The sequence below is a fragment of the Lepisosteus platostomus genome, chromosome 1, assembly GCF_059453375.1.
Source record: "Lepisosteus platostomus isolate fLepPlt1 chromosome 1, fLepPlt1.hap1, whole genome shotgun sequence".
NCBI classification, from domain to species: domain Eukaryota; kingdom Metazoa; phylum Chordata; class Actinopteri; order Semionotiformes; family Lepisosteidae; genus Lepisosteus; species Lepisosteus platostomus.
In genome coordinates, this window is record NC_142611.1 from 40,870,255 (window position 1) to 40,898,143 (window position 27,889).

General features: G+C 34.6%; 2 protein-coding genes across 2 annotated transcripts; both read right to left on the minus strand.

The window, feature by feature from the left end:
* Positions 1–1,766: 1,766 nt before the first annotated feature.
* otop1 (otopetrin 1) lies at positions 1,767–8,957 on the minus strand. The gene is made up of 6 exons (XM_088628619.1): positions 7,185–8,957; positions 6,523–6,659; positions 6,007–6,065; positions 5,520–5,650; positions 3,452–4,365; positions 1,767–2,562 (listed from the first exon to the last, which is right to left on the minus strand). Exons 1-6 carry the CDS (start codon positions 7,552–7,554, stop codon positions 2,392–2,394), a joined length of 1,782 nt encoding a protein of 593 aa, XP_088484745.1. The 5' UTR covers positions 7,555–8,957; the 3' UTR covers positions 1,767–2,391.
* Positions 8,958–16,007: 7,050 nt separating this feature from the next.
* tmem128 (transmembrane protein 128) lies at positions 16,008–27,601 on the minus strand. The gene is made up of 5 exons (XM_088628635.1): positions 27,449–27,601; positions 23,467–23,605; positions 20,959–21,120; positions 20,596–20,710; positions 16,008–19,423 (listed from the first exon to the last, which is right to left on the minus strand). Exons 1-4 carry the CDS (start codon positions 27,555–27,557, stop codon positions 20,611–20,613), a joined length of 510 nt encoding a protein of 169 aa, XP_088484761.1. The 5' UTR covers positions 27,558–27,601; the 3' UTR covers positions 16,008–19,423; positions 20,596–20,610.
* Positions 27,602–27,889: the final 288 nt, after the last annotated feature.

Below are 27,889 nucleotides of genomic sequence, written 5' to 3' on the forward strand. Positions count from 1 at the left end.
CGTTCATTTTATTGAAATAATGTTTATGTGGTAGCGTTAACGTTAGACGTATGCTGTTCTGCAGGTTTTGCTCCCCGGTTACTGAAATTGTGTAAACGTAAAAAAATAAAACCTCACAAGACAATTTACCATTTAGATATTTTTAATGTTTTTATTTAATAAAAGTAGTTTTTGAGGATGTACAGTATGGTGGCTAGATGTACTGTATAGCTTTGCTGCATCACAGCATCTTGGGACAAGGGTTCAGTTATACTATAGTCTGGTGTATCTTCTAAGTGGCATTTGCGTGTTTTTTTTTCTTGCGCTCTTCTGGGCTCTGGGCGCTCTTTTTTTCCAAACTCCAAAAGATAATTGATGTCTGCAAAATGTCTTTGTGCCCTGCAATGGACTGGCATCTCATCCTTCTATGTACACTATGCTTCTGAGACAGGTTTTGGGTTGTTGTGTGACCCCTATCAGATATAGGAAGCTTGCTGACAGTAGATGGATGAATGTAGTTTTGGAAATTAGCAGAGATTATCTGGTGTTTGAAAGTGTGGAGCAAATTGTACACTTGAGCAAAAGGTTTTGGAAATCTTCCTGTTCATGTCCTCTTTATTTTGTTTTTATCCAAAACATAATTTTTGAGATAGAAAACATTTTGGCTCCACAGTGTCAGAGGAGCTGTTGATTTCAAGCATGTAGTGTATTAGAGATTATGTTTAAATGATTAATACACTAATGATACTTGTTCAAATTCAAATACGAAGAGTTGCACCCAGTTTATGAATGTCACAAAACCCCAGCCCTGTAAATGTTAGTCTCTTTCCTGGTTTACAATGTTTGAAGGTAACAACTGTAAAATTGTAAAATTACAAGGAGCTTATGAATAAGTAACAGGTTTATGCAGGCTTCACATTCAAGTTTCATGATGTTTTGCAAACATAAACAGAGGGTGGAAAAAATTATGGAAATGCATTTAATCTAATGTACTGTTTACCAATTCAGGACTTATATCATATGATTCAAAAAGTGCACATATAAGGAAATAATACTTTTAGGAATGCAGCATATTATTAGGGGTTATGTTCATGTATTTTCTCAATGTCAGAACAAATTTTCAATAAAAAATTATTATAGCTTAATTTGTATTTAACTCTGCCCGGGTACCACATTTTTAGCTGTAATTTCTATGAATTATCTATTGCTGGGTATTAAAGTTAAATATCGTGAATTTAAAAAAACAAACTGATATTGCACTTTTTCCTATCAAATGTAGTCACAGATTTCTTAATAGGGGGAATAAGATAAAAACTGGAATTCAGGAACTATGATTACTGATGGACCTGATTCCAGGAAGATGTCAATTTAACTTTAAATGAATGATTAGAAGTGTATTTATCATATGATACAAATATTTGCACACACAAAAATTGAATACTGTATTGCATTTATGACAAACTGAAAGTTTGATGACTTCTAAATTCACATTGAAGAAACAAGGATTTTGGATGTTTGCATTTGGACTTTTAAATCTTTTATACAATCCATTCAATAACTGTTTTTTATTCTTCATTTTTTCTGCTTCATCATACAGGTTTACTTTAATAGCAGGCACTGGAAATTCCCAATCAAAGAAGTTACTTATAGTGCATTATACAGCTTGAAAAACAATGTAGATAGATGTTTATTATCATTGTAATTATTTTTTTATGATTTTTTCATTGTTCGAACTATACTTTTCAAAAGAACTGAGGGTGAGGATGAAGGAATGACTTCAGAAAAGATATATTTACTGCATAGGCTTTAGTATATTGAAAACATTTACATATTGCACTGTTTCTCGTGAAATACCATATGAATATGGTAAATAACCATATATAAAGAAATAAAAAGAGGGAATTTCAACGGAGATGCAAAATAATGTCAACATGCAAGTCATTAAATATTGGATTTTGCAGGAATTACAGGTGACATAAACTACTAATATTTACACTGCCTTTATGAAAAGTGTACTTACATTTACATGTATGTTGTGATAATGATTATTCCAAGAGTGTGAATATTATAAATAATTTGAAACACATAAGAAAATAAAGTACAACTCAGATATATCATGTATATACTGTATATTCTATATTGTTAATCATATGAAACAGAACAAAAAGCACCAGTATTGAAATCTGAGTCTGGCTATTAATATTACCATCTTATTCTAAACCATCAACTGTAACTGAACCACAGTGCCTGATTTATCAACTGTAGGAAAACTTCTCATGTAAATAATTTATTGTGGCATGAACAGTTTGCCTAGTGGTTAATAAAGACCTTCTCTTTACGTAATTACCAGTAATATTGGTAATATTTAATATATATAAGTTAATTCCGTGTCTGCAAAAATGTTTTCTTGTTTTAAACTTTTCTGAGTACTTCAAAAAGTGAAGCAACTGAATGCATGCGGTAAAAAAGGCTCATTGGCATGGCAAAGTTGAGGATTGTAGTCCATGTTGTGACGCCAAATGTTTCTTCTTCCAAGCCATTATCATATTGTGGGCGACACCCAAATGCTGGCAATATCCAGAGCTTTAAAAGAAGGAAAGAACAAAAACATTAGAGTGTAGAACTTTAGTTAACAAGGCAGATTAATTCAAATATTCACAAATACAAGAGAAAACATTTCATTCTCTGAAAAACTATCAATCTCCTTTTATTTATTGAATTTGGGTGGCATGGTGGCACAGTGGTTAGCATTGCAGCCTTGCAGTGCTGGGGTTCAATTCCTAGGGTGCTATTTGCATGGAGTTTGTATGTTCTCCCCGTGTTTGCACAGGTTTCCTCCGGTGATCCAGTTTCCTCCCACAATCTAAAAACATACTAGTAGAACTGGGAGGTTAATTGGCTTCTGGGAAAACTGGCTTGGTGTGAGTGTGCATGGTTGTGTCTGTGTGTGCCCTGTGATGGACTTTTTGTCTCTCTCACATATGTTGCGCCTGAGGTTGGAACTGGTGGATGTCGTTCTAGTTGCAATCTCTCATTATGGGATGCTGTTATGTAATGGAGGAATTTGCCTGTGCACGCATTGTGTTTTGTTTTATGTATTATGATCAGTCCTGCCACCAGAACAGCATCATTGAGTAACTTCAAGTTTCAAATTTCTACTTAAAAAATTGCGGAGCTGTTTTCTTCTGCTGTGTTGTGCTAAACTCACAGTGGTACTGGCCAAACTCAAATAAAAGCATTGTTTCTGAAACTGCAAAAACACACAGCTAACTATTCATGCACTTCATATAATTTCGCTGTAAAGTATTAGGAGCATGCAGGTTAAATGATTTTCTTTTTTGCTGAATGATAATAAAAACATGCCTTGTATCCTTCTAGTTTATTGTAATAATCTTAAAACCTGTCTTATGTTAGTATTGAAATATACCAGCTTCTTCTGTAAAAATCCAGTTTGAAAAACATGTGATCTTACCGAAATGTTGCACAGGAACAGAAACACGGCAATGTTCTTTAGAGCTTTTCTCCTCTTGTTTAGTTTTGCAGACCTTCTCTTTGGTGCTGAAATTGAAACTTCTGGGAGCCTTCTTGGATAGCTGTATACTTGTCTATTACCTTCTTGATCATTTTCCAGAGAGGCACACACTTTATCTTGATCCTCAAATGCTCTGTTGATTATACCATTGTAGGGTGGAGCCAGAGAGAGATTGCTGCTACCTGTCACTGATAAAACCTCTGCTCTTGTCTCAGTCTGATCCTTCTCACTCACGCCCTGTTTTCGGTAGAGGGATTCAATAATGAAGAGGTTCTGAATGTATTTCTCTAATATGACTAGCAAAGAGTACGTAAAGTTTGTCCATCTGTATTTAGGAAAACTCTCAGCAGAGATCACTGCAATGATACTGCACCAGGAAATGAGCCATGAGCCAATGGAAGAGCCAAACAGCAAGTCAGTATCCAGCTTCCTGGATGGGTTCTTAGAGTAGTCCAGTGGTAAGTTATCACTTCGAAAGATAAGTAGGCCAATGCTCCCAGCTGCACACATGAAAATCAGCATGACAATTCCATACCAATAAAACATGGCTATTGCTAATTCCCTGGTCTCTACCGAGTCTTCTATGTGCATTATATATATAACTAGGACAGCTATTGTACTAGCAAATGCAATTAGTCCCAGGATCGGGCCTATGACAAGGTCAGTTGTCCTTATTACACCTTTATGATTTCTTTGGTAGTCAATAGTTCTCCCAATATTCTTCCACATGACAAAAAGCATGACAGAGACAAAAATGTGATACTCAATGTTAAATGGGAAAAGGTAGTAAAGGGTGTTGGAGAATGTGGAGCAGGCATTTGTAGTACAGTTGCACTGCGGATCATCATCTTTGTCTGAGCAGAAAAAAGAAAAAATAATAAAGAATAAATCATGCATATTGAAATCTCTTACTGCTATCCAAGTTTAAACACAAAAAATTCACGGTTGGAATGTTATGTCATCTGTACATGGCAAAATAGATTCTTAACATAAAATAATAACACACTGACTTATCTTCAAATATAAATGCTTAATAATGTGGATTACAAATCAAACTATTTTCTAGGTCCAGATTTTGAGATTTAATTCGAAGTAAACATTTTAATCATGATTAATGTGAGGGAATATATTTGTTTTAAAAAACATAAGCTGGAATATAATCATTCAGAAAAAAACTCAAAATCCCTTTAGTCCCTTTTCTTTTGCTTTTTAGTTCTCCCTTTACCTCTGAAGTTGCATTAAGTTTTGTTCTTTATTTTCAGTCTCCACTTTACACTGTGGAACTTGGGACTTCACTAACATTCCCATGGAAACTAACAGCTCAGCTCAAGTGTGACTCTTTTGTTCTTTGAGTATAACTAAACTATAAAGAGAGAAAATGTAAGTCTAGTCAAAAAAATTAATACAGGAATCCTTTGATAGGGCTAAATGTTATGTCTGAGCAGTTGAATGATTGGTAATGACAATAAATCTCTGTCTCCAAAACATCAAAGTCTATGTGTTGCTTGAGTAGAGCTCTGCAACACAGAGTTTAATGAAACAAAATCACGAACAAAGAAGCATTTAACACTTATAAATCAACATAATTTCAGTAATAATTTTGCTTTTAAAAAATCTAGGAAAAGTGGCCTGAGGTGGCCTTCATATGAATGTATGATTATTATTATTTTCATCACTGCTGTTGTTGCTGTCACTGTTGCGATTGTTTTTTTTTTAAATAATAACCTACTGTATAGAAGACATCTTAGTAAGAGTATTTTTTCTGTAAAACAATCAAGCTGAAAAAATAAATGTTTAATTTCACCACAGGACCTCTAACAGGTCTTCATTTAGATTAGGCAATGCAATGTGCCAAAGAGCTCTGTAAAACATGTACCATGAGTAACAGTAAGTCTGGGTCTCCCACCTAGTTTCATTTAGTGCTTTGATGTTAAACACATAGGTTAGCCAAAGTCATGTGAATTACTGTGCATTTGTATTTTTTTACATGTAATTATTTGATTCTTACCTAATGTTCCATTTACATAGCCAAGCGATGACAATCTTCTTTTGTGCTCATTTAAAAAATGTTCAGCTTCAGACATCACTCCGTTACACCATAAAAGTAGATTTGTAAAGACTGCATGAATTACTCCAAACCTATGAGACAAATGTCTTATTTTTAGAATACAAAGATGTTCGCCTGTATACTTTAAATGTATGTAAATTTAAGCAAATTATAAATTTTAGTAAAATTGAATGAAAAAGAATACACCAGGTTAGATAGTATTAGTCATTTTAATTAATTTCTTAATAAAAAAACAAATATAAATAACACTTCATTATTCTCATCAATCATGCTACAGTATGTACACTTTTGCAAGTATTTTAACATTATATGAAATTATTTATGCAATTAAATTAAATGCTAATAATTAATAATAATTACTATAGTAATGGCACTAAAATATTTTGCAAAATTGCATAAACAGAGTATATTGTTATAGTTCATGTACCTTTCAAAGGTCTCAGATGTCTTGATCACATCCTTAATATGAAACCAAAGGAAATGTACCTAATACAGGACAAATTAGACATCTTAATGATAAACTAAATACAAACTGTAGGTACAAAATGTCTCTTGTGCTTAAAGTAAAATTACAATGAATTAATTTATGGAGAAAATAGAACAACTAATTAAAGTTTATATATAGATCCACTTGACAGTCGGATCAAGTATAAAAGAATGGGTACTTCTCATGTGTCATACTTAAACCATTGATTTAAGAGGTTATTTCCTAGCTGTGCCTGTGGGATTTTGAAAGTACAAGGTTGAACGTGCACAATGGTAATGAGCAAAGTGTCTGTCCGGAGAACAAAGCCATATTATTCCTAAGGAGGACAACCCTGATCCTTTTACAAAATACAGAAAAAATGCATCACTTGGAAAGTATTACAAAATAAACCTGATACATTGATAAAATTGACTTTTTTTTGTCTTGACACACCTCAAATTATAAACACTGTCTTACCTGTGAAATGGTATGAACAGCATGAATTACAGGGTAAACACCCACAGCTGCTGATAAACAAGCTTTATATCCAACAAAATGTCCAATTCGGAAAGCATCCATAATTAGTGAGATCAAAGCAAGTAAAGTTAGCCCTCCTAAAAAGATAAAGAAAATATATTCCTATTTTTATTGTCAATTTTTTCAAAAGGGTGGGGTAGTCTTGTTTAAAAATAAACCAATCTAAAATGCTAAGACATCGAGATTTTTATGCAATTTTGTATCAACTTAGATATATATGTAACTTGTTTGATGCGTGCGTTTTTATTAGTTACTACTACAGTATTTACGTTATCTTTCACACCATAATTAAACAGAACATTTAAAAAAAAGACAATTTACCATAATTATATGGTAATATAAGTAGAAATCAAAAGTTTTTTGTCACTTAAGATGAGGTTAAACATCTGTATCTGTATAGCAAACTAGCATATCAATGACAGTACTACGGAAGTTTTCAAATCAGATTAACTAAACATTAATAGAGATTAATGATTCATTAATGAAATATTTTTATATTATTAAATGACATACTGTAAACATAATTCGCTATTAATCGATTAAATGCAATTAAATCTAATAGATCTAATTCTGCCTAATGGAGCGCAATGAAGTTATTCTACCTCTTAACCAGCTTGTCCCCGCTTGTACATCCTTCTCCAAGACTGGGCTGTTTTGGCTGTCTTTTCTGATGACATACCAGAGCATCCACATGAGTTGCAGGACCATGAGAGTGATGAGAAAAGACAAGAGGTGCTCTTCTTTGACAGAGCTTCCATGGTGCGATAACGAGAACATCAAGGATACACCAACCAAGAGCAAATTGACTCCGTACTGGCCGCTTATGATTTCTGCGTTTTTCTGGGGGTAGTCATTTGTAAAACTTGTTTTGAAATTCCTGAATATTTTCTTTTCTTTGCCCAGGGTAGGTGCAGCAGAATTATGACAATTCCTGTTGAGGCACGTAATATCCAGCCCACCGTGTTCCACCATGGCACCCAATTCTACAGGCTCCAAATTCTTGAAAAAAGAGATTAGTAAAATCTAGTTTATATGCATTTGTTAACGCCAAATCGGAAGTTTTGTATTTTTGTAATTAAGACGAAGGAAAAGAAAAAGAAAACCGAAAGACTCGCATGTTAAATTAGGTTCTTTTCCCAAACAAGAACTAATAGATTAGTTATAGTTGGCTGGTTTCATTTACTTGAAAGCGTATTAAGCGGTCTAGGTTTATAATGATTGGAAAATCAACCTTTTGTGATTGAGGAAATATTTGACTAAAATTACTTCATACCCCTTCTTTTATACCTTGTTTGCTGAGTCACTGAGATTATGCAGAATAGATAGAATTTCAGTTACCAGTTGCTTCAGTCCGCATCATTGAACTTGTCACAAGTTTTTTTTTTCCAGAATCGATCTGCTGTTAGAGGCAATCTTTGATTGAGTCCACACTGTTTCTTTACACAACCATGATGCTTCGAGTCATTACAAAATACGTGATATTCAAATATTCACCTTCTGACTGTGAAATCAAATTCGAATTTTGATAAAGGTACAGTGTCCCTTTAAGGTTTTTCCACACCAAATAAAATCCTATGAACTAATGTTTTATCGGAGATTGTTCAGCTGGATGGTTAAAATTTCCTTTAGAGAGGTTTGAAAGCTACTTCTTCAAATAATGGTAACTCGTCCATCCTTCTGATGAAATACGTTGAGAACAATCGCAGAAAACGTTTCCGTTTTACTCTCAACTTGTTATAATGTATCTACAGTGCATTTTCTGGATGCACTGAAAAACCCGAAAGAAACATCCAAAATGCTTCCAGAGAGTCTCCCACTATTTCGGTTTTTCTTATACTGTATGTAACCCTTTACTACCTTTTCTCCCATGGTAAGGACGTAACCATTTCCTAAATACAGAATCGGGTTACAAAGTTAAAATCTACAATGGTTCTTTATGTTTCCGTCTTTGTAAAATTACACGACACCTTTGATGTGTTCAGCATTTGCTGAGTCATATGTATCTCATTTTTTTTATTTTAATTAAAGTCTCCTTGCAAGGTTTAATAGAATATTAGCTCGGAATAAGTGAACAAGAAGAAAATCCTTAAACAATAGTTGGACTGCTGACAAGGCAGAAACATTCTGGTAATCGGAGACAGAGCTTGTTTTAAGAAAGGAGCTACTGAAGTATATATTTATTTTCTATATTTTGTCTTTACTGGAGACTCATCAGTATACGTGTCTGTTCAACATTGGAGAAATTAGCTGGATTAAAAATTTTCAGTAGATATTACTGATATTTACATTTGGTTATGGACGCTCAATTAAAATTCTGCCATATACTCGACCTTATCCCAGACATCTTAACTCCTCATTACAGCTTCATTAGGTTAATTCCTGTTTAGGTATAAAAAACATAGGATTAAAGTTTGTTAGATTGCTTTAAAATACTCAGACTAAAATGTTTTAATCTGTCGCAGCAACTTCACCGCTTTTAAACAACAATAACTTTAACGCAAGTGTCACAAAAAAGGAAGACAAACAAATACTACCACACCAATAATAATAAACTCGTACTTGTGCATACAATATACTATATATACAAGAATGCACAGCAGCCTCAAAATATCTTTATAACATTGATGAACAGAAATGATTTAGCATGATGCAAATAAAAATGAATAGATTCTGGTATTTACAATATTAAACTAGAGCAAACAGAAACACTTTTAAAATTGCTGAAAATATTATTTTGATTCTTGTAGTCTTTTAAAGAATTTATTAAAACCCCATGAGGGATAGTAGACCACTCCCCCTGTCCAGTGGAGAATAAATTCAGAACTGATTTTCTCAGATTTACATGATGTCAAAGAAACTGTGATGACAACTCAAGAACTCTTATTTTGATGCCCTCTTAATCATTTGGTCATTAAATGTGAGGCAGGTTTGGTATTTGTAGTGCCATGTTTTGGCTAAAACAACCTGACAACAAGAAGATTAATTTCTCTTCTTTGCATAACGAAGGACATTCTTTTAAAATATGAACTGCTCTTTTTTGTGATAATCATGTCAGGTGAGACTGCCCAAAAATGCAAATTGTGTTTCATCCATCTTTCTCCATTTTTCCATTGTATCTTGATGGTGTCAAGAGTTTTCTGAAGATTTTCAAGGCTGCACTTCAGTGTAAGCATTCCAAACCACATTTCTGACCACACGTTACTTTATTTTTATTTTTCCATTAACCTTGAATGTTTTAATAATGGATAATACAGAAAACAGAGATGTCTTATGGAGTTTTTTGCTGGTGTCACTATAGTTGTTAAAGTAACTAATCCTTTAACCTAGATTTAGGTACAATTCTCTTGGCTTTCCTCATGATAACATGGTATTGTTTTGCTTTGTGCTCAGTCTCCTTTAATACCCATGGGCAAGGAAGCTGACTCCCAAAAGATTCCCTTCTATAAACCTTATAAGGTTTATAGAAGGTGAAACTAGGTGAAACTAACACGTGACTGAAAACATTACCGTATCTATAGCATTTATTTTTAGTATATTTAAGGCATGAAAAAGAAACAGTGCTTGCAGAAAAAATATGTAATTATTTTTTACTATGTTATTGACACTTTTACTAGGTTATTGACATTTGGTACTATCAAGATTGTATCCCAATAGAATTCCTAAATATATTATAGGGATACCTGCATTTTCTTTGATAAACCATTTTTGTGACTGCTCAAATAAAGTGTGAATAAATATAATGGTTACTTTAGAATTTAGAATTAAACGATTATATAATGGGGAAAAAAATTGTCTCTATCAATTATTGAAAAGAGTTACCAAAATGCTAAAATAAGAATCACAAACCGTTATGCAAGGAGACGAAGTGGGAATAAACCACATGTACTGAACGGAGTTTTTATCTAAGGATTGGCCGTGCCAAGACAGAGCTTTGAGTTGTGATGCATTAGTTCCCTTGCTCATCCATCAATCTTCTAACTGCTTTATCCAGTACAAGGCTGTAGGGGACACTGGAGGCCAAGGCAGGATAAACCCTGGATTGTATGCCAGCTCATCACAGGGCACACACAGATACAAACACACACTCACAACAAGGCCAGCTTTCCCAGAAAACAATTAAACTACCAGTATATCACATACTATATACCAGTATATCATTATGCAACTCCTAGGAGTGGGAGCGGTGCTCAGTTACCAGTACATTCTGCTGGGGCTGGCACCAACTGGATTGGACGCAGTTCCTACTCTGGCTACTGCTGTACCTTACAAAAAAAAAAGACCTTTGGGATGCGAGGAACACTCTCACCTGGCACAACAGAGTGGGGAGTGAGGGAGCTGGAGGAGAGGATCCTGGCGGACCTCAGAAGGAGGATGAAGCACGACGTCGCCAAATGCGGTTTCCCCACGGCGAGGGAGTGCTGGAAAGGACTTTTGGCCCTGTACTGGGACTAATGGACAAAAGCAAGTCGTAGGGCTTGTAGGGACTCCTTAATATTGAAATCCGGCCCCGTTATCCACCTGCACAGTTCGATAACGGACAATCACCGCTGTTCGGAGTGTTTTTTTATTGCATGTGATGTTTATTATTTGTGAGAATGTTTCCTTTTTTTTAGATGTTGTTACAGAAATAAAGTATATTTTGTAAAAAAAATATATCTTTGGACTTTGAGAGAAACCTGGAACCCCAAGAAGAAACCCATGAGAACATGTGGAGAACATCCAAACTCAAGACACACAGATAGCACCCCAGGAACTGAACTCAGGGCCCTAGGGCAGCAAGGCAGCAATGCTAACTACTGTGCTACCCTACAGTAGCTATCTTTGTGTGGGATGCACATCACCTCGTCAATTTACGTGAGAGTTTTCTCAACATGAGCTTCCTCTTGTCTACACAAGGTGATGTAATTATAAAGGTAACACAGGACCACTAAATATTCATCTTAATCTTAATTTATAACAATGACTTTTGAATTTATTATAATTAGTAAACTAGCCAAATTTGCAGATGATGTTAGCAGATCATGGAAAGACAAGCAAATACTACTGAAGTTACAAATTAAATTCAAAAAGATTTACATAAAAGTCAAGACTGAGCAAACAGATAGTAGATGCTAGATACTGTATTTAATGTGGACAATATTAGTATAATATAGTATTAATAAGAGTAATGATCATAATATTACTAATACTATTGCTCCTTTTGCAGAAACAAACTGTAAAAAAAACGTAAGTTTCTGTTTACAGGTCATTTACAATGTGGGGAAACAGAGGCAAATAAAATGTTAGGATATACTGTATAGTTAAAAGTGCAGAATTTAAAATAAAGAGATATTATGCTAAAACTATGTAACGTACTATTAAGGCAGGGTGGCACAGTTGTTACTATTGCTGCCTTGCAGAACTGATGTGCTGGATTCGATTCCACACCAGGGATGCTAGCTGCATGGAGCTTGTACAATAGCTCTCCCTGTGTTCCTGTGGGTTTCTTCTGGGTGCTCTTGTTTCCTCTAACTAATAGGGCAGCTGTCAGTCCTTAAGATCACAAAACCCGACAGCTAAGCTCTTCCCTAATTAAATACAGTTAGAAGAAAAAGTTTGTGAACCCTTTGAAATTACCTGGATTTCTGCATTAATTAGTCAGAAAAATGTGGTCTGATTTTCAACTAAGTCCCAATAATAAACAAACACAATCTGCTTAAACTAATAACACACAAACAATTGTACTTCTTCTTGTCAATATTGAACACATTGTTTAAACATTCACAGTTCATGCTGAAAAAAAAGTATGTTAACCCTTGTATTTAATAACTGGTAGAACCTCCTTTAGCAGCAATAACCTTTCCTGTACCTGCTGTGCTTTTTTCCCTCCAAACATAGCAATGCCCGTTTCTGCCAAAGAGTTCAACTTTTGTCTCATCCATCCACAGAACATTGTTCCAGAAGCATTGTGGAACATCCAGGTGGTCTTTTGCAAACGTGAGGTCTGCAGCAATGTTTTTTTGGAGAGCAGTGGTTTCCTCCATGGTGTCCTTCCATTAACACGATTCCTGTTCAGTGTTTTTCTTATAGTGGACACATGAACAGAGACTTTGGCAAGTTCAAGAGTTTTCTGAAGGTCCTTTGCTGTTACCTTAGGGTTCTTTTTCACCTCCTTCAACATTGCGCTCTTGCCATGATCTTTGCAGGATGTCCACTCCTAGGGAGAGTAGGAACAGTACTGAATTTCCTCCATTTGTAGACAATTTGTCTTACCGTGGCTTGATGAACACCCAGGCCTTTAGAAATGCTTTTGCAGCCTTTTCCGGCTTTATGCACCTTTACAATTCTTCTAAGGTCCTCTGATATTTCTTTTTATCGGGGCATGGTTTACATGAACAGCTCTTTCTTGAGAAGAGCAAACTCTGTCAGTAACCAACCTTTGTGCGTCTTTCTTTATAGGGCAGGGCACCTCCAACCTCATCACATTGATTGGAACACCTGACTCCAATTAGCTTTTGGAGAAGCCATTAGCCTAGAGGTTCACATACTTTTTCCAACCTAGACTGTGAATGTTTAAAATGATGTGTTCAGTACTGACAAGAAGAAGTACAATGGTGTGTTGTTAGTTTAAGCAGATTGTGTACATCTATTATTGTGACCACATTTTTATGAGTAATTAATGCAGAAATCCAGGTAATTCCAAAGGGTTCACAAACTTTTTCTTGCAACTGTATGTACTCCCTTTCAACTGATGTGTGAGGTAGCCAGATACCTGGCCAGACACCGCACACCAGGGCACCATGGGGGAGCCCAGTTTGTAAAAGAGATCGAGAAAGACAGAAAGCAAATGACCACACACCAAAGACGAACAAGCCTAAACCCAAAGTTACTTTATGAAGCAGCCTGAAGTTTTGTCAACTGAAGAGTTAGATTGTAAAGAAAAAGAAATGAGTTCTGTAACAAGAATAATAGAGTGCTGGATCATATTTTCATTTGCACATGGTTTCAGCATTGCCAGCCTGTAACAAACCTTATAGAAAATAATAATTCCTTACACTTATATGGCACTTTTCTGGACACTCCACTCAAAGTGCTTTACAGGCAATGGGGACTTCCCTCCAGCAGCAACCACCTGCAGCCAAAGTGCACACAGAACGCTCACCAAACACCAGCTATCAGTGGGGAGAACAGAGCAATGAAGCCAATTTATAGATGAGGATTATTAGCAGGCCACAATTTGTAAAGGCCAAATGGGAAATATGGGCAGGATGTTGGGTTAACACTCCTTTTTGAAAAACACCCTGGGATTCTTAATGACCACAGAGAGTTACTGAAGGACTTTGGTTTTGTCTCACCTGAAGGATGGCACCTATTTACAGTATAGTGTCCCCATCACTACAAAGGGGCATTAAGACACACACAGACCGCAGGGTGGACAACCCTTACTGGTCCTACTAAAATACCAGCAGCAACCTTAGCTTTCCCAGGTACTGGCCAGGCTGATTAGCTTCACTGAGTTGCCAGTTGTGAGTTGTAGGGTTATATAACTGCTGGCTATAGAAGATATTGCTGCTTATTAATCAGTCCATAGAACAGCAACCAGATGCATTTGGGGGTTTAAGGGAAAGTGCTACACTGACAGGCTAAAGGAACAGAACCTTTTTAGTCATGAAAAGAGTAGATTACGGAGGGACCTGATCCAAGTATTGAAAACCCTCAAAAGTACCGACAAAATCAATTTTGTGAACCTAATGCATTTCTTCAGAATAAACAGTGAAACACAAATCAGAAGACAAAAGTGGAAATGTGCATTTAACATTAAAGTGCATTTAAAATCCAGAACAGCACTTGTTTACTTTGAAGGCTGTGGGAGTACAGTATGTCACATGCTGCCCAACCATATTGTTGAATCTGCTACACTGGCTTGATGAGATCCTTGGATTAATTAGCCTTGGTACTAACTACAGCTAGGCGGACTGAATGACCTCCTCTTAATTGTACCTTTTTATTTTCTTACAATATGGCCTGCTTAAATGAGTATAAATGACATGTATCAGACCCATTAACAACTACATTCTGCAATCAATGTGGGGTCAAATTTATAAATTAAATAATGCTTTTTAGTGCAGACAACATAATGATTAAAGAATTCCTTACTTGAATCACTGAATATTTAAGTTATGATAGTAACAGAAACAGATCACAACCAGAAATGAACGGTAAACATTTGCACTTGTATGTCCCACTCTCCTTAGATGACGCATGTGTAATTGAACAACAATCTGATGAATAAGATAAACGACTCGAATCTTCAAATAGTTACAAATTGCAAAAAATAAACTTTATTTTTTGCCACCGTGTAAATCAGGGTCAACATTTTAGAAGATAGGATAATTTTTGTAAAAAACACAGAAAAGAAAAAACACATTTGCATCACTGCTTTTCATAACTGTGTTGCCTCTCAATAGACTTACATCACTTAGAGCACATTTTGCTCAGATTATCTCTCAATCATTCAATCAAAAGCAGTGTGGATTTAAATAATACAGTGAACAGCTAAGGGCACATCTATAATGCTGCAAGATAGCATGATCTTGATGTGCTATTCTCCTGTGTCGTGGTCTTGAGGAAGGCTGCATTTCAATACATTAGATTCACAGGCTGGGATAATATCCCCTGAATTAAACAAAAGTTCCTGTAGGAATTATACTTCTCAGTTGACATCTTATGAGGTTCTGAGTAGGTTTAATTATAATACAATTTGAAATTGCACATACTGTAAGGCAACATAGGACAACCATTACTTTACTGGAGCAATCTGAATTAATATATACACTAAAATGTAAAATGCACTTTCTTCACAAGTCTTATTAAATAATCTAGGAGCATTTATGCAAGTAATTATTAGAAAATTCCTATATTCAATAAACTGAAACCATTACCCTTATGATTACACAGATCTAGTTCTCTGCCTGGAAAAACGCTACATTTGGTAAGATTCGGACTCATGTGATTATTACTAACTTTCACTTCTGAGAAGACATTAAATTACGTATGTACTAGAGTCCTATAATTAATTTTCTATGTATTTAAAAAAAAACTTACACCTTCCCTTATTCCTTCCACGGCAGATGATGACGGTGAACTGTTGGTAAGATTGTAAAGCAGAACTCTCCTGTTTACATCTACAATGGGTCTTTGGAAATCAATGCCACTTCAAAGTGACGTTGCTGGGAGTTCACTGCTATAGATTACTTGGAAGGACAACACCAAAGGACTGACAACTTATAAATAAATAGCTTTTAGTTTTGTTGTGCAATGTGACGTGTTGTGCAAATGGCTTAGTATAAGGAATCATTTGGAAGAAAGGCAGTGCTTAAAAAAGTTTTTAAAAAAATGAACACTCAATCACATGCACTATAGCCATACAAAAACACACAGGAGACTTTTGATAATTTTAAACATCTAATGAAACTAAATACTGATACTGTTTACATAGTTAAAAGATTCTATTTAATACTACAGTACCAGAACCTCAAAGAACACACCACGACATGGCATTCTGCACATATATTGTAGCAGTTACACAATCTTTCAATACAAAAGTACCATTAATCATAATTATCTAAAGACGGGAAAATACACCCCACCCTATGAACTTATTACCTTGACTTTTTCAGTAAATAAGCCTATTATTTTCAAACCTATTTGTACTTTATAATATGTGGAAGAAAAGCTGCACTGACAATAATAAATGGTACACCAGGTGTACCAAAGCTTGTTGGAGTGACTGAAAAGATGCCCAAATGTTTATTTTGTAATAACTTACATGACGATACCTATCACAACCACTATACATCCAGCAACTAAGAATATCAGTGGCTTAAACCAATACAGGGAAGATCTACATAAAAAATACATGGGTTGATATTGATAAAATAATAATTTAATTATTGTTTGCATATTTTGACTACAACTATACAAACTATATTTCCAGAAATGGCAAAGAATGTGATTCACCATAGAAGATAAAACCCCTAATTATGATCCCTTTACTCTAATTCCAAATATATTTCCTAAGCAAAAATGCAGTGAAACTATATTTGCCTATGGTTATTTATTGACTTTTTAACATATGTATTTTGATTTTCGGCTATGTTTACTGTTTAAATGAAAGTAAATGAAAATAAATAAATAAAAATAAAGGAAAGTAAAATAACGTAAAACCCAAATGTTCTCTCTTAATTTCCTCAATGTTAATGTTACCTCAATATTAATAAAAAAACACTTTTAAGGTGCTACAAAGGAAGAGAGTTTTGCAACTGGACAAACTCTTTATAGTCCTGCCATCTTTGTTTTAGTGTACTTATTTTTTTAATGTAACATGAATTTCCATGCTTGATTTAGCAACAAATCTTACACAAAATATCAGGTTAAGCAACAAAGCCATGCCTCCTACTCCTTTCCCTACTGGCAAACATTACAATACTAGTATGGTATTGCTTTTTAAGTGTTGGTTATGGAAACAAAGCGTGCAAGACTATGAACTATAGCAGGGAGCAGCCCTAAAGGATTAATCAGGGATTATAATTAAAAGGGCATAAATAAAAACACCGGCAAAAACCTTGATTTCATAACCTTACAATATAAATTATACACAATGACTCAGAAAAAAACAACTCAGAAAAACCACAATGACGGCACTTCGTAACAAATTCGAACGGTATTGCATAATATGTACAGACAAATTACCTCAAATAGACTGTACCTTTAGGAATATATTTTCTCCATTCTTCTTTCACATGTTTTTAAATCATGTGTTCCTGTAAAGGTATTCCACATTAGTGCTACTTAAAACTGTCATGATGGTGCCATCACCATCTCAGAAATAAGTGTTGCACAAAATTCAAGGTAAAACCTTAATGAAAACTAATGCCAAAGAGAATTACATTTTGAATGACTGGACAAAAGTTCCAAAGTGTTCCAAAGGTAGTATTTAAAGGGATTTAAAACACTGGTAGTTTACAGCAATTATTACTAAATAATGAACACAGAACATAAAGAACAGGCATACAACAGAGAAAGTTCCCATCTGACTATTCTAACAGCAGCATCAAAACAATTATCTTCAACAACAAAGGAGGTTGATCGCAAAGAATCTTTGAAAGAGATCAACCAATGCTGTCTAACATAAACTTTTTAAAAATGTACAAGTCATGCATTACATGATCAATGGAACTGTAATTAACGTTTTAAAATAGAAGCATCCCATTCCAATGTTGTAGCTTTAATGGGTTTATTAGGTGGATCTTAGCTAAAGACACTCATTTTATTCTTTTAGGATCTGGAGTGTTTTGAAGCTTTTCAAAGGAAGGAAATTCAAACACAAAGCAAACAAAGACTTCATGAAATTAATTATAAAAATACTAAAAATCATACAGCAAAACAAAATATCTCAAAATGCCTTTAAGACAATAGATTACTTAATGTGAAAAATTCAGTAATCCTAGGTAAACTTTTGTAGGATTACAGAAATATTTCTCTTTCATTTCAGTTTCATTTCTACCCCTAATTGAATGGAAAATAAATGTAATTCAGCAAAAATATATATATATATATGTGCATTCAGTAGTTGTTGCATATATGATAAACTGATATGGGAAAACATAGAACAACATTTAACATTAAGTAAAATCTTGTAGTTTTACTAAATATTACTAAAATATTGTAGAAAAATCACATTCGGACTCACAGGAGGCCGAGTGCAAGGCTAATGCGATATGGATAGTGCTATCCAAGGAGAATGCAAGATTATACAAACTGTCAGAATAGTGACAACACTTGGAAATCTTCTAAAAAATAACACATAAGGATAAAACACTGATAAAGAGTACAATTCTTGGTAGGTCTCATGGAACTGGTGACTATAGCAGATCTTCATGAGGACAGGTCAATTGGAACCACAGTGTATTTGGAAGAAACATAAATTGGGTGACCGGACAGCCTCACTACCGATATGATTAGCACAGAAAGCAAAAAAGCCAATCGTATAAAAATGTATTGTGTCTGTGAAGTATGTAGATGGGTCTGTTTTGCTTCTTCAGTTTGTGGTTTCTTTCTTAGAATAGAGGCATGGATGGATTCCAGTGCATATCAGGACTCATTATATAAAAAACTTTTCCTGTGCTAAGAAGCTCAAATGTGGTCACACATGAACCTTGCAGCAAGATAAAAACAAAACAACACATCCAAATTAAATACCAAATGATTTAGGGAACATAAAGTCAATGCTCATACACTCCACACCATAAAGATCTGAATTTAATAAAATATTTGTGTAATTAAAACAATTCACAAACACAAGCGATACAATCCAGAGGAACTGGAGCCTTCTTTAAGTTGTCAAAGCTAAATGAGGATTACAGTAAAATACTTGCTGGGCTGTGCTTAATTTTGAGTGTTGAATATTTAGAAAATGAAATATTTTGGAAAAATGTGCTTTTTCAGAATCCAAAACAATCTTACATATTTTCACATTTTATATAAAGTATATATGCAACAAATGTTGAATGTAAGCTATCTCACAGTATCATTGATATGTATATGGACCCAACTGATGTATTTCACATAATCAACAAATTTGAATAACAGAATAACAAATGTATTTTATAAAGAAACTTGTTTATAATACATATAGCATACATACCATAAGGTAAGAAAATAATTGTTAATGTTATCTAAAAAAATCTTAGCTTTTTTGAAAAAAATAAAAAAAACACCTTTCCCCAAAAATTTTATTTCTGACGTCCGTCCACCACGTTCCACTTGACCCACGCAGATGTGCATGAGAATAAGTTGAGTGCTGAGAAGAAAAACCATAAAAATAAAATTTTAATTTAAACACGGAGTTGGAAATCACACAACAGACATGAAAACAATGATTAATCACCAGGCATAGTTTAACTTGTGATTAAAACTATCAACCTATTGAACTAATCCTTAACCTGTATTCTTACTGGATACTTTTACAAATAAGGCAGATTTAATATAAACGTTCAATACTTATTAATAACTAGAATAAGAACAGAATCAAAAAGCAGAAAAAGCTGGTCACTCAGTGGTGTTTCAGATCTTTCATATATGTTTCTTTATAACAAATGTTGTTTTTGTTGCTAAATAAAATGGAGAATGAAACAAGAATCAGAAATTAAGCTTCTCCTTTTTCTTTACCTGAAAATACAAGTTAAACACATAACACCAATTTTAATAAGAAGGTTATGGAGTGCGTTTCAAATATTAAAATAAAACATTAAATCGCTAATACAATGCAAACATGTTTACATTAGTTATTTTATGGTTTAGTATGTCGCTACCAGTCATTAACTGCTTAATAAGCATCAGTGACAATGCTACAGAGAAAATTCTACTGATTTGACACTTCTTAAATCACATACAATTTCAAAATATGGAATACATTTTTATATAAAGCACATAAATAGAAGCAAGAAAAAATATAATGATTTAGTTGGTAAGTGTTCAGAGATAGGTATATTAAAAAGACTACTATATTAATTTATATAAGATGGATACATTACTTGAAATGCATTGATTTTCAACACTTGCAAGGTCTTGCTGAGCATAAAGAATACCCAGCACTAAATACGGGGCCATTCCTCACTTCCTAAATATAATCTTACTGAGATCTGAGACAAAAGTAAACCTGGTGTCTTTGCAATACTTGTTACCAGCCTGCCTGAAAGATGCCAGGCAGTGAGCCATGCATGAGAGAGAGCTATTCTATATCACTCATGTACTGTGCAAATAAGTAACGAGATACTGTTAAAAATAATACATATAGTAAGCACAAAAATTTCATTAGAACACTTAATGGAAAGAATAAAGCTCAAAATGTTTAAGTTAGGGAAAGGGAATTTTTAAAATGGGCTAAAGAAAATAATAAAAAAAAGCAATGGGAGAAAGATAATAAAAATGAAACGGCACAGATAAGAATAAATCAAGAAGGTAAATACTTACTTTTCATACAGTATATTACCCAAGAAGGGAGATGAACATCACCACACCCATGAATTGAGTAAAAAGGATTACAGGCGTGAAGAAAGACCAGACAGGCCACAAGGCTATATTAAAACTGCAACGAACAAAAAGTCAACTTTATGAAGTTGAACCGGACAGTACATTGATCAAGAATGCCCTGATTCAATATTATTTAAAATGTTTTTTTAGAACAAAATACTTCAACATATTAACTTGTGTCTCAAACACTTGAGCATATTAGGTAACACTTAAAATTTTCTATTTCATAATGAGTACGCAACAGTATAACAGAGTAAAAGCCTTTCACTTAATCTACATCTCTAATCCCCAATTGAAACTCACCTGCCTGATGCTGCAATAAATGCAGCAGTTGTAATAGGTGCAATTGCTGGGTATTCTCTGTCATAATCTCGCATTCCACAGAACCACTCCAGGAAAAGTATGCAGAACAAGGCCAGTGCTAAACATATAGCCAGCAATATGACGCCAATATTAAACCACCAACTGTAAAGGATTTAACAAAGAAAAAATAGTTTAAAAATATGACTTCTTAAAAAAATATATCAATATAATGTAAAAAGACCATTGTAACAAAACTAAGTCTAGGTCAATTCAAATGACAGGAATAATTCTCTAAATGGTTTGTGGGAGGGAATGAAGCATTAACTCAATAAGGCACTGAAAAATATTTTACTTAAAACAGTAAAAAAGAGGCCACCAGGAGCAATGTGAGACAGTTACACCTGAATAAGCTTTTGTTATATTATACAGCAGAATAATATACAGAAATTTAGAGGTGTAATAGTTCTCCTTTTTAAAACTGACTCTGAAACAGAAAGCATTCAGTACTGTTATCTTTAGTCAGGTTCAATACAATTAGGATATCAGATTTGGAAGAAAATGGAGACTGGACCCTTTCCCATGCTAAAAAGTATAAATAACCAACTACAAGACTTTTCTTTTTCTTTAGCAGTAATGTTGTAAAGACTGGATGAGGTTTTTGAAGATTTTAAGTACTGAATACAACTACATTAAGCCCTTTTGCTGGCTCTTCTACCTCACAGAATCATGAATCCAAAAAGCCTTCAGCATTATAGCAGCTCTTATCTTACTCACTGCAAAAACCACTTTCATTTCCAGAAGGTTACTGTTACTGCAGTCTCATTGTAAGTGTTGTTAAGGAAGCTTTAAACGTGACGATCTTCAGAATTTACAGAACTAGATTAGGGCTTTTAAAACGTGGTCTATCAGGAGCTGGATAGCCCCCAACCTAAATTACTTATCTTTATGTAATTTTATCATTCAATCTTCTTGGAATACGGCCCTTATCATTCCAATTTGTAACTTGTGTGACCATTCCAACCCTCATAATCCAGGTAACTATAAACCTATTGCTGTTTCACCAGAAAACTCCGTAAAAAAAAGGTTTAGTGAATTTGGCACATTAGAAATTTCTCGAATTTCTAATCGTTTTTCACATTTGGCCGCAGAACACTCAGACAGGTAGGGAGTAAAATCTAATACTGGGTTTGTTTATGCATTTTTTTATAATTAGATTGAATATCTTTTTCTCACAGATAATTTGCAATCTCAAAATCATCAACACATTAGCAAAAAAGAAAACCTTAACTACACAAGCAGGTACAAAAGGCAGCATGCAAATTTGATATTCGGTACTGAAACTTGGCAGAAAGGAGCTGTAAATTTTGGGTAACACGAGAATAGAGTTCTTTTATTCTGTTACAAAGGGCTCCGTTACAATATAGAGTACTTTTTACTATATCGGGTGATAAGAAATGCTCTTATCCTATATCTGGCCCTTTTATAGCAAAGTTAAATTTATTTGGAAGTAGCCAAGAACAATCATTCTTGTAATTTTATGTTTTATATGACTAAATGTCATTTTAAGATTTAATCTGTATGAGGAAAGTAAGTGCAGACTATTATTTATGCTTATTACCATATTTTTCTCATATTAAAATTGCTTTAATATTTCACCTTTAAATTTGCATAAGGTGCAGTTTTGCAAGATTTCACAAAATCAAATCTCTGCCGTCTTGAATGGTTGCTAGAAGTCATGTCAGTTAGCACTGTTGTCACACAACTCCAGTCCTGTGTTTCATTCCAGCCACAGGCATCTATCTATGTGGAGTTTACATGTATTGCTCATTTTCACATGGATTTTACAAGGTGCTCCAGTCTCCTCTGAATTTCACAGACACATTCACTAGGCTTGATTGGCTATTTTAAAAATTCCCTAGAGGATCCCAGGTCCACATAAGCCCCACTAGATGAACAAACATGGTATGATATCTCCTGGTCACATGTACGGTGCAAATCAAATTAATTAAGAAACTATCCTATTAATGAAAAGATTTGAAAAACAGTGTCAATATAACTATTTAACAACAACAAAATTATCCCTAATATGATAAGAATGTTTTAAAAATCAATCGGTATAACTAACGCTACAACTGTAATAATTTGGTGGAAATGTTTCAAAGCTTATAAAGTTTTGAGATTCCTCCCTAAACTGAGCAAACATATCTGTACACCATACTAAACAGTATTTATATACTTTCTAATCTAAAAATCAACATTTTAGTAATTTAAAAATGATATTGAAGATAGTTTTTTTATTTCTTGATTTATTACAACATTTGCCATACAGGAACCCGAATGGAAATGATTAACAGATTTTTCCCTATGCTTTAAAGGACAGCATACCAAATAATATTAATACAGTGATGGCTTCTGCCTAAAACATTTAAATACAACTTTTGTTTCAAAACAGAAAACTGTAGTTACTAGCTTCTGACATGGAATTCTTAAGCATAGTACTTTTGACACCTTTTAATGTGCACATCCTCTTTAATAACACCAAAGAAGTCAACGTAGTATGTCAAAACGCCTGAAGCCAATATCCAAAACACTGCGTGGCGATTAAACCGAGATAGTGGTTTTTCCTTCTTGTCTTCATCTTCTGGAGCTGCAGGAAAAGCAAAGTTCAAAGATGAAATTTCTGTACTGCTCGAATTCATATACAACATGTGTGTTAAATAATAAGTTCATATTATAACTAATACTGGAATGTCGCTTTATTCCTCCTCGTGCCCTCCAGTGCCGGGTCCTCAAGAAGCCATCACACATGGCACTAAAAGGCTTCTTTTCCCCTCAACTTCTGACTCAGAACCACATATTGTGCTAAAGACAGCGATCCAATTTAAAAAGGACATGTAGAACTACAGAAAGTTAAAAACAGCAAACCACAAAACAGCCTTATAAATTGACGATTGAGTTTTACGATTTCAGCAGCTGTTGCCAGGTTTCCCTGGTCCTTTGAATACATCATCAATTCAGGTTTTATCACGAGACGCTTTATAAGAGGAAAAAAAAATAAAGCTGCAGCTTGCCTGGACTGAAAGACGCACGATGTCACACTTTTAAATTGAAATTTGTTTTGAAACCTCTTCATTCATTTACAGGTTTCAGCTCATCACACAGCTCCTGGAATCCATCTCCCAGCATTCTGTTTGTCTGGACACTTTGCCTGATGTGCCCTCCCTCAGAGCCTCCTTCTTTGATTCTCCTTACTAAAACCTTTGTTTCCCATTCCAGATTCCTCACTTTCTCCCTCACGCCCAAAGAAGGCCCCACAATCACAATGTTTCTTCCTTTCCACTTTCCAGTGTGGAATTAACCTCTAATTGTTCTTTTGCGGCTAGCAAACTGACACAGCTCCCCACAAGAACTGAAATGCCAATATTGCAATGTCCACATTAGTGAAGGCACAGAGAATGCAATAATCATCACAACAATACCCAAAATGTAATAGAGAAAAGCAGACATTTAACCATGTAAGTCTGAAAGTATACAAGTGTTTCTCATGGGTTAGAACGGGTCACTGATTTTTGTGTATTGTGAATGGAAGTAGTTATGAGGACTTTCTGGAGAAAAGTATACTGTAAGCAGTGATGGAACGGGTCTAAGCCTGTAACCTGTCAACATGATAACACACCACATCACAAAGCTGGAAACATAACACAGCCAATTCAGGAACCATAACATAGTCAATTCAAGGAGAACTAAAGATCTGAAAATGTTTAACGGCTGACCTCAATTGTATGAAAAGAAACTCTGGAATGAACTGTAACAATAAGTACAGAACAGCCCAGAGGGACCAACGTCACTGCACAAGAAACTGCATTGCAAGAGGAATGGCACAGAACCTACCAGATTAAACTGAATGTGTACAGTAGCAGTAATTAAGGTTGACCCTGCACCCATATAAAAACATGGTGAACACCTATCTTATATTTTGTCTCATGTCCCAATAGTGTGTGTAAAAATGTGTCAGGCTGGCTCAAGAACTCTGCCTCCAACTACAGTTGACTCACAGCTTGTTCTAAGGCACTGAGCAAAGGAGGGTCATATTGTAAAAACTGTAGTTCTTTAATAGCAGTTCTCAACAATGAGCAATCACATTTAATCTACTAGAATTTCAGAACAAGAACAGAAAAAATCAGACTCCTGCTATTTAGTTCATGTTTCCATTGAAAGTGAAATAAGGGTATCCCTACTGAAACAGGTCCCCTTTAGGGTAATAATACTGCTAAGAAAGCAAGCAAGCTACATAATTATATATTTAATTGTACAGTTAAAAAAGGTTGAAAGTTGACAACTGTGTTCTGCACCAGCTGACAAGGATCATGTTCATTAACTGACAAAGGGGTGAGACTGGCAAAGGTATCAAAACAGGTGCTTGAGGGCAAAACAAGCAAAGCTTAACCAATGTATCAATAAGACTCAAGTTGAGACTATTTCTTCCATATTGTACCAGCATGTGCAGTTCATTAAGACATTCAGCAATATAATACCAGCAGTACATCAGATTTAAGTGTTTTTTAATACAAATTTACAAGTATTCCTAACGGCCCATTAATATGTTAATTTTTCAGTCTGCTCCTTAGTCATACTTTAATTGATCTAAATTCATGTAGTGCCAGAGTGAAATAAAAGGTAAATTGTTTTAATGCAAGTTTTATAGTACAGCTGCTAGTCTTCAAGACAGAGGCAATCATGGAAATACAATTTAGAAGACCAGTCAAGCGTCAGTGTGGCCTAATGCCCAGTCCTCTGCTCTACCTACATGTACAAACAATTGAACACTGTAGTCTTTAAAAAGACCTCCTTGTAATGCAAGACTGTAGAGGTTTGTGTGAAATGAAAACTATATTTTGAAAAATAAGAGCTATACATTGTATTGTACATAATTATACACACAGTTGATACACAAGTACTCAAATTGCTTTTACATATTAATATTCTATACTTCCTTTAAGAATGGTACATTCTGATGTACTTAAATTAAAGTCTCAACTTTACCATATCTGTGTGAGATATAGCACATTAAGACACATTATAGAGAGAAAGAATTAATTAATTATAACTATTGATCAAGGCACCCTAGGTCATTATGTAATAGGTTCATGTCCATATTCCAGGGCACTAAAGAGCCCAAACGTTCTTCTGCAGGTGCCAAACAGTGTCTCGGTCATCCTGCAGTAAATGTATTCAGAATACAGATAAAACAAGGACCTTTTATAATTTGTGAAACTAAAAGTGGCTCATTTAATATGAAATGGTTCTTGGCAGAGTGCCACAGGCAACAAGTACCAAACAACAAAAGAGCATTCAAGCTCTTCATTTGGTACCTCAGAGCCTGAACAAAGATTCTGTAGAACACACTTGGCTACATACACTTTGACAGCTGCAGTTTACACCCTGATACATATCAGTTTAGTGTATCCTTACTGTACTAGTAAAGGCCCAGTATTGAAAAAACTACTTTTCAGTTGTTTGTTTTACCAAAACTGTGAATATTGCACTTAATTGGGTTAAAACCCTGAATTCTATTATCGGGTTACATAAGTTATCTAATATGTATAGATCGTTTTGCTCTTTTATCTTAAAATTCATATTAATCATTTCAATATCTTAATAATTTGTATGTTCTGGCATGGAACGTTAGTCCATGCATCTACTGTAAGCAATGCCTTGGGTTATTAGAAGTTTAAAAACCTCCATGGTATAATACCTTCAAACCACCTTGTGAACTTAAAAATGTACAGTATATAAACTACAGCACGTTCAGTCTTAAGCCTTTTGGGAAGGTTTTTTTTTGTTGTTGTTGTTATTTAGTAAAAGGGAACAATGCTGTCCCTGTGGAGTAAAATAAAATTTTACTGACAAAGTAATCAAAATGTGTTAACCTCTGTACACGTAGGAAAACAAACACATGACGATGAAACGCTGATTTGCAGGAAGGTGGGGAGGTGAGATTAAATCCATAATCGTGTGAAATCTATTAATATCTCTACACTACCTAATATGAATAATCCACTACTTATCCGACTTCTTAATTAGAAACCTCACCTGACCGCAGTCATGCAGGCACGTTTTCCGAACGAAACGTTTAATATGTTCAGTTAGTCCATACCTGACTAATTTGCATAGAGGGTATAATCATTTCAGCCTTTCTGTTTGAAAACTGAGCTGGTGACTGGAGATAGCAATATGATTCATCCCTTGCTAGCTAAACTCACCAGATCATTGTTATTGATGGGTGTGACTTTTCAACCCTAACATAAGAAAAAAACAGGGAACTGTAGACTAAGACTGAGTCATAAAAGACAGGCATTTGTTTTTAAAAAATGCAACCTACAAATTTGCGTTAGAAAACATGGTAAGCATTTACAGAATAAGGCAATACTTAAATGTATAAGAAAGTTGTATATTCAAGACTGTTTATTGCAGCCTTGAATTCACTTACTGTTGTCAATGTCAGTTCCTAGCGAATTCCCATGCAAAAGCAGCTCTGCATTTTGTTTAAATCTATTACGAAGAGCTTGAAACTCGCAATCAACTACCTGATCCGCCATTTTTTCATGAGACAATCACAAACTCTTCCTATTGGACTGCCAAGTGTGTTTGAGGGAGGGTCTTAGCACTGTCCTTTTCCTCCAATTGGATAAAGTTGAGGCTTCGACAGGGCTGCGGTTAAAGCAATAGGCTTAACATTAACGCAAGCTAAGGACTGGACGCGAAAAGTTTGGTGTTGTACAGTATATATTGTATGGATACTGGAACTACTGAAAGTCACAGGTGTTGTATCTTTGCATCAATCTTAAGTATCAGTTACAAGTCCTATGACAGAAATACAGCTCTGTGACAGAGATAAAGAATTAAATAAAATACTTGCAATTAACCCCAT

What these genes read in the sequence shown, in the direction of transcription:
- otop1 (XM_088628619.1), bottom strand. Translation starts at nt 7,554, where the DNA reads ATGGTGGAACACGGTGGGCTGGATATTACGTGCCTCAACAGGAATTGT. An exon ending in ACATCTGAGACCTTTGAAAG is followed by an intron (nt 5,651 to 6,006) that starts GTACATGAACTA and finishes TTTGTCTCATAG; the next exon opens with GTTTGGAGTAATTCATGCAG. An exon ending in TGTTCCTGTGCAACATTTCG is followed by an intron (nt 2,563 to 3,451) that starts GTAAGATCACAT and finishes CTTCTTTTAAAG; the next exon opens with CTCTGGATATTGCCAGCATT.
- tmem128 (XM_088628635.1), bottom strand. Translation starts at nt 27,557, where the DNA reads ATGGCGGATCAGGTAGTTGATTGCGAGTTTCAAGCTCTTCGTAATAGA. An exon ending in AGGAACTGACATTGACAACA is followed by an intron (nt 23,606 to 27,448) that starts GTAAGTGAATTC and finishes CTTTTCCTGCAG; the next exon opens with CTCCAGAAGATGAAGACAAG. An exon ending in TTTATTGCAGCATCAGGCAG is followed by an intron (nt 20,711 to 20,958) that starts GTGAGTTTCAAT and finishes TGTTCGTTGCAG; the next exon opens with TTTTAATATAGCCTTGTGGC.